This window comes from Quercus lobata, chromosome 1 (assembly GCF_001633185.2).
Source record: "Quercus lobata isolate SW786 chromosome 1, ValleyOak3.0 Primary Assembly, whole genome shotgun sequence".
Classification (NCBI taxonomy): Eukaryota; Viridiplantae; Streptophyta; class Magnoliopsida; order Fagales; family Fagaceae; genus Quercus; species Quercus lobata.
In genome coordinates, this window is record NC_044904.1 from 19,769,928 (window position 1) to 19,781,373 (window position 11,446).

Genomic DNA, 11,446 nt, shown 5'->3' on the forward strand with positions numbered 1-11,446 from the left:
CATATGAGGTCTTAAAAAAGAGTTGATTTTAATAAAATTCCACGTACAAGTACAAAGATCTTCTTTTAGATTTTCTAGTTAACGATATGACATCTTTGTAACTAAGCCGATTTGTTATAAATTTTTTAGAGTGTGAACGGATGGATACATTTATAGATTCCCACTTTATAGAGAGATTTAAGGAAATCTCATAGAGATTTTGATATGATAAATTAAACATTCCATTTGGGAGTTTCTATAACAAAAATTCATCTCCAAGGTATGTGTAATTCGTGTATGTCACAGGAAATGGCCTCTCTCAGCTCTGCAAAAATACTCCCAAGAAAGCAAAGAGCAGCAATGACACAAGTGACGTCATGAAGACAGCAACAGGCACTAAGTCATAGCCTCCCCCAACACCTACCTGTTCAGACCCCATTATTTTTCACACGTCTCTCTCACTTCTTCTTCCATCAAACTTCAAAGTTCAAAAACAAACGACTAAAAAGTTAAAAAAAAAATTAAAAATTTGGAAAAAAAAGTTAATTAATATCATAAGAACTTAGAAGATATTGATTTAGAAACAATTTCCACGAAAGTGATATTAATATTTTATTTTTTGAAATAATTCATTAACAAACTAGATTTAAAAACTTTAAAACGAACTATTTTTTTCAAATTTGTAAGTAATTATTACGTATAGTACTTAGGTACTATTTTTTAGATTTTTCTCTTAAAATTATATTATATAATTTTTTTTATAAAATAAAAAAATATTTTTAAATTAAATAATCACGTGTCATTAAAATAAATCACTATAGTCGCATAATGGCCTGAAATAAGATAACAGTCGACAGATTTATCTGTTTAGAGTTAAAAAAGAAAAAAAGAAAAAAGAAAAAAGAAAAAAAGAAAAGTGAAAGACAACTCACACAAGCCGACAAAAGAGAGGAGAATGGCAGAGAGAGGTAATTTTTGAGAAATGTAGCTCCAGTTTGGGAAGGTGGAAGTGGATTTATGTGGCCGCGCACTTTAGCACATTTCCATTTCTTTTTTTAACTTTCTCTTTCCCACATTCATACACAGACACACAAACAGAGAGAAAATAGAGAGAGAGAGAGAGAGAGAGATAGAGAATTATCACAGTGAGACACAGAAGCAGTGAACCCAATCCCTGAGCTTGAAATCGACCTCACCAACCTCACTCTGTTGTACAGTCTTTCACTCTCCAAGACACACCAAAAAAAAAAAAAATCACTCTCACACACTCTCACTTCATCATTTCGTTTCGTTTCCAATAACAACTCAGTTTTCCGAGTTTTCAACTGAGAACTGAACTGAACTGAACTGAAATGGCTTTCCGAGTCTTCAAGCTAGAAACTACTGGAATAGTGTAGGGCTGAGACTTTTTTGTTAGTCTCAGTTTCTTGCTTTCGCTTTCGCTCTCTCTCGCTCTTTTGCTCTTTCGCTTGTTCGCTCTCTCTCTCTCTCTCTCTCTTTTTTGTTGAATGGCTTACCGGAGAATGGTCGCTGGAAACTTGGATCCGGAGAGGAAGAGAAGCGGAGGTCTGAGAACGAAGCAGGCGGGGCGAGGATCGTGCCGCGGTAGTTAGCGCCAAAACTCGCCGGAATTAAAGAAAAAAAAAAAGTCTCCGCCGGCGGTGACTTACTTCTCTGTGTATTTTTTTGACTCTCAAGCTCAAAACTGTTACTGTTTTCTTCAGCTCCGAAGCAGGCGTGATTGTTCAACTTCAACCCAAAAATAGTTCGTTGAAAGTTCCGATTTGAGAAGCCATGGGGTTCTTGCTCAAAGAGGCGCTCAAGACGCTCTGTACTCCGAATCACTGGTCCTACGCTGTGTTCTGGAAGATCGGATGCGAAAACCCTAGGTAAATCTCCGTTTGGTTGCCGAGAAAGTGAAAGTAAAGTAAAAGATTTTATTTTTGAGAATTTTTTTTTTTTTTTTTGGTTTCTTAAGAAAGTCAAAATCTTAAGTACATAATAAAAAGACAGATAAAAGTGGAGAATATCCGTGTGGAGAATCAGGCTGCAAATTTTTTTTTTCTATTTCAGGTTCATAATAGTGAAAAATTCTGTGAGTTTTATTTTTGCTATTAGTTTCGTAAGTTTTCTGGGTGACCAAACATAGAGGATCTGATTTGGTTTGTGAATTTGGTCCCGTTTCTAAGGTACTCACATGTTACGGTGTGATTGGGTACTTTTTATTTTTATTTTTATTTATTTGATTCTTCTCTATGTTCTTTATTTTGGAATTTTATGTTCTGGTTGGTTCTGTTCTGTCTTCAAGAATCTCGGAGCAAAGTAGATTTAGTCTGTAGTTTGACGAACCCACTCCATATCAGAATGAATTCTGTGGATGAATCTATTGAATCAGAATTAGTTCGTACTTTGTTCGAGTTTATTCGGTCTTATATGCTTGTTTTTTATAAACAATTTTGCCTTTTATATCAGAGGTTAATTCACTGATCAGGCACTTTCTGTCTGGGTCTGTTTGTTTTCAGAGATGAGCCTTCTTGAACTGTTCACTCTTGTTTACTGATAAAGGAAAAAAAAAACACTATTCAGTCGTTTTTGAGTTCAGTTATTTGTTTATTTTATGCGAAGGTTAAGGATGTCGGGTCTTGCCACTGTGGTATTGGTTTTCTTTAAGATTTTCAGTACTTAGTATAGAGTTAAATGATGATGGTGCTCTTCATATCTCTGAACTTGAAGAAATGCTTTTTGACTTGGCAGGTTATTGATTTGGGAAGATTGTTATTATGACCCCTCAGCATGTTTTGCTCCATGCATTTCTGGATCTGAGACTTTTGGAGAGTGGGAGGGATCCTGGGATTCTCCTAAACTTCGTTCCTCTCAGCTTCGGATTCAAGCAGGGGACAGAGTCCGTTCACTGATTAATTTTATGATGATGAATAATCAAGTCAACGTAGTGGGTGAAGGGTATGACTTTTTTTCAAATTCCATCTGCTGTCATTTTTCACGTGCCTTTCCTAAACTTAAGCCTAAAAAAGGTATCATTTTTGTAATTATTTCAGGATAGTTGGCCGAGCTGCGTTTACAGGAAACCATCAGTGGATTCTTTCAAACAATTACACTGGAGATGCTCATCCGCCTGAGGTACATAATAATTTCTTCTTCTGGATGGACTAGGCTGAGTTTGATGTTAATCAAGATGTCAAGTTTTTGACTTTTGAGTAGTGAGGTTTCCTTTCTAGAGCCCATAGTTGTGAAAATTTCAAGGTTGTAGTATGCCTTTACTTTAAACCTTTCTGTCGATTTAGTCCATGTGATTTTGAAAACGAGTCATTTTGGTTTTTTTATGCATTATGGTTACATCTGAAATGGCATGAATTGTTGATGTTTCACATGTGAACAAGTATAAACCTCAAAGAATTGTAGTGAGCAAACCCTTAACCATTTGAAGTAGATAGTGAGGACACAAATATTAAATTTCCAAGGCTGGTCATATAAATACCAATCCTTCCTCCAAATGGTTAGGGCTTTGCTGCTTGGCTTGTTATAGCCTTATAGTAAGTCCATTATTGGCAAGAAACATCATCATAAAAAAAGGAGATGTATCAGCAAAAGTTTTTGGTTTCCAAACTTCCAGGTGATGTCGCTGGAAGACTTACAATAACATTTTTTTTTTTGAAAAAATCAAAGCTGCAATTATAAGCCTCAGGAAAGAATTTTATTTAAAGACAGATAAAACTAAAAATCAAGTGAGATTTTCAGGGAAAGTCAGCCTCACTGTGAGCAATCCCGATTTACTTCCGTTTGGTATCTGTACTTATATGTAACTTTTATTTATGTGGGTACTTACAGGTTCTAGATGAGGTTCATCACCAATTTTCAGCTGGAATGCAGGTCTGAGAGTTGTCTATATGCTGTTTATCTTAGTATAGTGTATATCTTACTGTTACATTAAACTAATTGTACTTGGTTGCAGACAGTGGCAGTTATTCCCATTCTCAGTCATGGTGTCATTCAACTTGGTTCTTCTTTGTCTGTAAGTTCTATTTATTCATTTATTTTATTTATTCTTGCGCAGTGGTTGTAAGTCCTGTTGGGTTATTTAAATATCGCGTGTTATGAATTTAGATTCCAGGACACTTTGTCCTGTGACATATCTTGACACTATCCATGAGTGATGCTAATGTATTTTGTCCCATGGGTTGGTGCCTTTTTCTCCCCTATATGTATTTTGTGCTATTGGGCAAATGTACTTTTGCTTTGGGGCCAAACAAAGAAATCTGATTGACTGGGCAATTCCATTTCATTTTTGTTGATAGAGATTGAATTCTTTTATACATAGTATACCTTATTACTGTTGCAAGCAACATAGCATAATAGTCACTGCAAGCAATATTGGAGTTATTTCTCATTTGAGTGTGAGTAGTGTGGTTTGTTAAGTGGTACACTCCTATATTGGATAGTAATGACGAAACTCAAGAGTAAGTGGTTAGTGTAACATTGTTGTGTCAAACCCATTGGCTTTAAGTATTGGGTTAAGTGGTGTGGTGGTGTCCCAACATGTTATATGATTCTCTCACAAAGAGACTCCTCAATGTGTCAATATTTAACTCTCACAAACCCAAAATGACAAAATCCCAACAAATGGTATTAGAGCCGATGGTTCAACAGGGCAAGGGCTACTATGGTTAGTGGTTCCCACTAAGTAGAGTGAGGAATACTTGTGTGTTAGCTCCACTCATGCTTAAGTAAAGGCTTTAATAGTGGTGAGTATAGGTGATTGTGTGTGCAAGGAAGACTCCATGAGTCTCTCACAAAGACTCTACTAAGTGTTAAATGTTTCTCTCTCACAAACCCAAAATAAAAACGGTTATGTATTGCAACATATATAATGCTTGTGTTTGTTATCATGCTTCAATTTTGAACACTATAGTGCGTGCTTGATTTGTTCATGATGTTGAATACTTGTTATTTCTGTCAGTTGCTTTGAAATTTCTGAATTAATGTGTTGATACTTGTTGCTACAGATTATGGAGGATATGAGATTTGTGAATAATGTGAAAAGTTTAATCCTGCAACTAGTATGTGTCCCTGGTGCTCTTTTATCTGACAACTATGCAACAAAAGATTCTGCTGAGAAAAGTGTGGTACCAGTTACTTTTGGTGTGCCTATATCAATGGACCCTTCTGGAAATTATAAAGGGACAAATTCCTTGCCTCTAATGGCTGATACCTACAACCACCAAAGCAATTCGTCTCAGGATTCAAGGCTTGTTGGTCAGCCATCTCATTCACTAGTAAGAGAGATTCAAAATAACCTGTGGACTACTACCTCCACATTTCGGCCTTCTAACCAGACCCAAACATTGCCTAAAATCCAAGATGATATTTGTCCACAAAAAGCAACCCCCATTACACCAAACTTTTCTTTCAACAGCCAACTGGAGAGTGGAGCTGAAGTGATTCGCCTGAATCCTGATGCATGGCTGAGCCCGCAGACTTCTTCTTACAACTCAAGATCTGGTTTCAATTGTGAACCCGGTTTTGGTCAATTGAGTGGAAGCCATCCTGGCCAAAATTTAATGGAGCAACAGATTTTGTTGAGTGCTGGTGTTCATGGTCATATTAATAAGAATTTATGTGCATTGAGTAGCCTTGAAACGTCCCAACTGAGAACAAATGCAGGCTTAATCTTTGATCCGCACATAGGTTCATCTGAAGGAAGCAAGTCACATGGTCAAATCCAGTGTCCTCTTCCAAATCGACAAAGAGCAGATGAGATTAATCTTTCTGGCATGCATGTCACTGGAATTGAGCATCAGTATTCTGATTCATCTAAAGTGAAGGGGGGTCCTTTTCATAGTTTGGTAGAACAATTAACTAATAGTCGTATGCTTTTAGGAGAAGTTGATCAGAGACATATTACTGCAGTTGCAAAGCATAACCAGATTGAGTTATCCCCAAGGACTCAGAGGATGAATACTGATATGTTTCAAGCCCTTGAGATCTCATACACCCATCCAGATAAGCACATTTCTTTGAATAAGAATATCCCTGGTTTGGTTCCTGATTGCCAGAACCGTGATAGTGGAAAAAAGACTCTATTGACCAATGCTAAACCTGAAGCTGCATGTGCCCGACCTGTAGGGGATGATTTGTTTGATATTTTGGGTGTGGATTTCAAAAATAAACTACTTAATGAGCCCTGGAATAATTTGCCTGATAATAGGTCAGATGCAAATACACACAAAAATCTGGGTGAGAATTCTTTAGCTTTAATGAGTATGCCGGAGGTGGGTTCAGATTTTTATTCAGCGAGTGAAGGTATATCAGAGAGTGATATCTTCTCTGGGACAGGGACCGACCACCTCTTAGATGCTGTGGTCTCAAGAGCTCACTCTGCTTCCAAGCAGAGGTCAGATGATGATGTCTCTTGTAGGACAACATTGACTAAGATCAGTAGCAGCTCCTCTGTTCCTAGTAGTTCTCCCAAGTATGGACGAGTTTGTATGCCTGATCAAGTGCAAGGGGAGTTCTTTGGCCTTCCTAAACATCTAGGAAAAGTAGGGACTGTAGAAACTAATTCTCTTAAATCTGGATGTAGCAAGGATGATGTTGGAAACTGTTCTCAGACTACTTCCATTTGTGGATCTCATATCAGTTCGTGGGTTGAGCAGGGTAATAATGTGAAGCGTGATAGTAGTTTGTCAACTGCATATTCTAAGAGGCCTGATGAAATCAACAAATCAAACCGCAAAAGGCTTAAACCTGGGGAGAACCCAAGACCCAGGCCAAAGGATCGCCAGATGATCCAAGATCGTGTGAAAGAGTTGCGGGAAATTGTGCCAAATGGTGCAAAAGTAATGCTTTTCTTCTTTTTCTTCAATAATTTTTAGAGTTTGGACTTAAATAGCTTCCACACTGATTTTATTCTTCATTCTTTTAATGTGGGTCTACAGTGTAGCATAGATGCCCTACTTGAACGAACCATCAAGCATATGCTTTTCTTGCAAAGTGTTACAAAGCATGCAGACAAGCTAAAACAGACAGGAGAGTCCAAGGTATGGGCAGTATCAACTTTCTTTTTGTTGTTCCCTCCCTCTTTTTTTTCCCCCAATACTCTGTTTGAAGTAAATGGGAAAATCTGGTTCTCATTAGCCTGGCAAAAAGTTGTCATTTGCAGTAGCACTGGGAGCAGGGTTTAAATTTCCTCAGTAGTGAAGAAGTAATTTAGTATGCCTGTTGCATAATTGATGCCTATAGAAAGCAGTTACTACTTTCTTACTGTCTTATCATGTTTACTTGTTACCATTTTATGCTATGAACAAGAATAATTGAGAATGGGAATCTTCTGATGGTTTACTCCCTTGCCTAAATATGCATAGATTGTTAGTAAAGAAGGTGGACTTCTTCTAAAAGACAATCTTGACGGAGGGGTGACATGGGCATATGAAGTTGGCTCACAGTCCGCGCACTGCCCCATCATAGTTGAGGATCTGAATCCACCTCGTCAAATGCTTGTGGAGGTAGTGACTGACATTTTATTTGTCTCCAAATTCTAAGCCTTCGGTTTTAGAGGACTGATCAATTTTGTTTTATATTGTTTCCTCATCTTGCAGATGCTCTGTGAAGAACGGGGTTTCTTTTTAGAAATAGCTGAAATAATCAGAGGAATGGGTTTAACCATCTTGAAGGGGGTGATGGAAGCCCGGGATGACAAAATATGGGCACGCTTTGCAGTTGAGGTAATATTCTGAACTGGAATCTGGCCCTTGCTAGTCACTTCTTAAATATAGCCAAACAAAATTCATTCCAAGAAACTCAGGTTGAAAACATAGCATGCTTTCATGGGAAAAGGAAAAGAATTTCCTCCCCCTTCCCCCTTGGATCTGCCCTGTTACTAAAACTACTGAAGTCCTCTCAATGAATACTGAGTTTTAATTTTTAATTCTATAAAAATTTGAATCTTTAGGATCTTAGATCCAAACCTCTCCTGGTATGTACATTTAAGGCTTGTATTCTCTATCTTCAATGATTAAAGTAAAGAAAAAGGCGTGCAAACTCTTTTTGAATGATTAGCCTTTTCCTGAGGAGTTCCTTTCCTCCCCTAATGCACTTGCTGCCTTCGCATACTGTAAACTACTAATTTATTTCTACTTTCATATACAGGCAAATAGGGACATAACGAGGATGGAAGTATTTATGTCGCTAGTTCGCCTTTTAGAGTCAACTGTGAAGGGCAGTGGAACATCAGCTAATGTCATTGATAACAATAATATGATGGTCTGCCACTCTTTTCCCCAAGCTGCCCCTATACCTGCAACTGGAAGGCCCAGTAGCTTGCAATGAATTGCCTGCTATAAAGTTTCTTGACCTGGAGATGTTGAGAGCGAGCTCACTATATGCTTGCCATGACTGACATGGATTCACATTTGGCCATGGTGGTTCTAACTTTTGACTGACTTTTTTGTCTCTCGCAAACCATATTATCACTTGGGTTTTGTGAGGGGAGATTTTTAGTTAGTGATAAGGAGTTGAAAGCATGTTTGCAAGTATGTTCCTTCCCTAGATAAGGAGTTGAATCTGTCGGTCAAATACCCGGAGAAAATTTTAACCATGGTTGGCAGCTTGTGGAGGCTATTGTGACTGAACACCTTTGAATGACATAGATATATTTAATCTAATATTAATGGCTATCTTGTAGGCAGGAGAGGGATTCGCAGGATACTGGTTTCTGTGTTTCACAAATGTACAGAAAATGTGGAACAAAAATTGGAGTTGTTAAAAAGTGTTTTAGTTAGAAACACTATTTTCTGTTTTTCCTACCTCTGGATTTTTTTTCCAGGGTAATGATTTTAGTTGTGTTTTTTAGTATTATTGTAATGATGAATATTTTCTCCACCTTGCCCGTTTGTAATGATGAATATTTAATGCTGAAGTATTTCTTGGGGGTCAACTACCAATATGTTGTGCCATGAATGAGTTAATTAAAGTTCTTATATAAATTTTTTTTTAAAAAATTACCATTTCAGTATCATTAACATTTGAACGATGATTAGCTAGTAAGGTTTTCTTAAAACTAAAAGTAAAGGTGGATATTTTTAAATAATTATATAAAATTTCTTCTAAATTGTTTAGGAGCTTTGATAATAAAATTTTTAATTGGTTTAGTATTTTAATTTTTTTAAAATTTTTTGGTAATATAGAACTATTTACAAAAAATCATGTTAGACATAATTGTAGTTTCAAGGTCAATTTCATATAACATGTAATGTTTATACTTCGTGATTAGGACAATTAGTTACCTTAGACCGGCCTCCACCTTGTTAACAATACACATTGACTAATTTTGCTGCTCATCAAAAAACATTACACATTGACTGTTTCAATGAGTAATAGAAGTTCTCTGTCCAGTCACTTTTGGGGATATCCAAGTCATGAGTTCAATGGACCTAAAGAACTCTGGTTAAGTAATGTAATATAATATAAGTCTCTTTAAAAATTTATATATACTTTATGTTCGTGTGTTCTAATAAGTATTACTGTTTCCTTAAAAAAAAAAGAAAAGAAAAAAGAATATGATTTAAATTCAAATGTTATAAGTAGGGTTATCCATTGACCCAACTTAATCGGGTGGAGCATATCTCAACTCACAGTCAATCAGCGAGGTTGATCGAATTGGGTGGATTTGGCTTTCAACAGGTGGTGGTCAGTTTGGTTGGCGTCGTAAATCTAGAAAACGACTAAAATTTGGTGAGATAATGGCTAAAATTTAGTAAGATTTTGCTAGATTTGGTGAGATATTATCAAAATTTGTAGAAATCTTACTAAATTTAGTAAAGTCTGACCAGATCTAATGAAAATTTTGTCAGATCTAGTTGAGTTCTCGTTGGAAATGGTTGAGATCTTGTTAGATCTAGTAAATCTCACCAGAAACTCTTGTACTAGTCGATCGATTCGGGTTTTAAGGGTGGAGACTTGCAACCGACCTGCCGGTGTCAATTTTTGAAGGAAGAGACTCGCCGTTGGAGTAGTTGAGTCAGGCAATGGTTGGTTTGGGTTCAATCGGGTTTCCTGGTGGTTGAATAGCCCTAGTTTCAAATTCTATTCACCACATTATTAGTTCATAGGGGTTCCGAGGTATCTCATAAGCAAAGAGCAGAACAGTTAGACTAAAAGGTCGAGACATTATTTTGTTATATACAAAAAATATATGTTCCAATGTGTACTCCATTCTATAGATTATACAATTTATACTCCATCTTCCACTCATCTATTTTTTCTTTATAAAATAACAAAAGTCTAAATGGAAAGAAATTCATACACATGACATATTTTAATTGGTGTATTATAAAGTATAAAACTTTTTTAATGGTATAAAATATTTTTGTTCCTTGTTAAGTGGAATGACTTCGAAATAACTGGAACATATCATTGAGAAAGTCAATTTGAGGAAAGAACCGTAGGTGAAAGAGGCACCAGCACCAGAAAGGGGAAAAAAATATAAAGAAAAAAAGAATAAATTTAATAATGACTGAAATTATAAATTAATTTGCAATGGAGAAGCACCCTCTTCCTCTAATGCCTATGGAGATAAGATAAGTACCTTGAACCAGCAACGTAAAACAAAACCAGTTCATACTATTAAGGAAAGCTTCAAAACTCTAGCATTAGTCTTAACAAAAGAAAATTGATTAGTTAGGAGCAATTTTATTAAATCCCATTCAACTGTATTATTATTTTTTTCATAATTATTTACCATCTCATCACTATACAATGGTCACAGCTCTTTCAATGAATCTTTCTTAGATATGGACAGGTCACCCAAACCAACTCAGATCAAATGAATGAATTCCATTTTTATATAAGAGGGCCTGAGACAGTGAAACCAGCTTACATTGATTAATATTATACCATATATTCAGCTTAAAAAAAAAAAAAGAGATTAATATAAAACTAATAGACGTCCTTTTTTTGGGTCCTATCTTGATCATGACATCCACTAATGTACCATCTCTCACCTTTTATACTACTAAAATATTTAATTAAATTCATAAGATTTGACTAAGACATCCACTTATTCAAACATCTGTGAGACTGTGACTTTTCGTTTTTAGTATTTTACATTGTTGTGTTTTGCAAAGTTGTGTGATAACTAATAATTGTGATATAGATTAATAAAGAAGATGAAAAGAACATTTGTGAGATTGTAATCTGGAAATTAAGATCTAAAATGTTTGACAAAGTTGAAGTGACATCTGAAGATTAAAATGATATGATGGGGCTCTTTTGTTTTTGTGGGCATTTTGCACGCGTGTTCAGGTAAGCTAACGTAGTAAAGGTCTTTTAATAGGGTTAGAGCTGTCTCTCAACTATTGTTTATATCCATAATGACTCTAATAAGTTAAAATTTTTTATAACTCCAGCAAAAAAGTTAAGAGATTTTATAAAATTTAAGTTAATAAAAATGATG

General features: G+C 36.0%; 1 protein-coding gene across 1 annotated transcript; it reads left to right on the forward strand.

Moving 5' to 3' along the window:
• The first annotated feature begins 1,034 nt into the window (after window positions 1-1,034).
• Window positions 1,035-8,936, forward strand: LOC115982448 (transcription factor LHW). The gene is made up of 10 exons (XM_031105058.1): window positions 1,035-1,868; window positions 2,734-2,940; window positions 3,036-3,117; window positions 3,826-3,867; window positions 3,950-4,009; window positions 5,001-6,833; window positions 6,933-7,034; window positions 7,359-7,499; window positions 7,593-7,718; window positions 8,143-8,936. The coding sequence occupies exons 1-10, from the start codon at window positions 1,774-1,776 to the stop codon at window positions 8,320-8,322; spliced, it is 2,868 nt and encodes a 955-aa protein (XP_030960918.1). The 5' UTR covers window positions 1,035-1,773; the 3' UTR covers window positions 8,323-8,936.
• Window positions 8,937-11,446: the final 2,510 nt, after the last annotated feature.

What these genes read in the sequence shown, in the direction of transcription:
- LOC115982448 (XM_031105058.1), top strand. Translation starts at nt 1,774, where the DNA reads ATGGGGTTCTTGCTCAAAGAGGCGCTCAAGACGCTCTGTACTCCGAAT. An exon ending in GTCAACGTAGTGGGTGAAGG is followed by an intron (nt 2,941 to 3,035) that starts GTATGACTTTTT and finishes TAATTATTTCAG; the next exon opens with GATAGTTGGCCGAGCTGCGT. An exon ending in GGGCACGCTTTGCAGTTGAG is followed by an intron (nt 7,719 to 8,142) that starts GTAATATTCTGA and finishes TTTCATATACAG; the next exon opens with GCAAATAGGGACATAACGAG.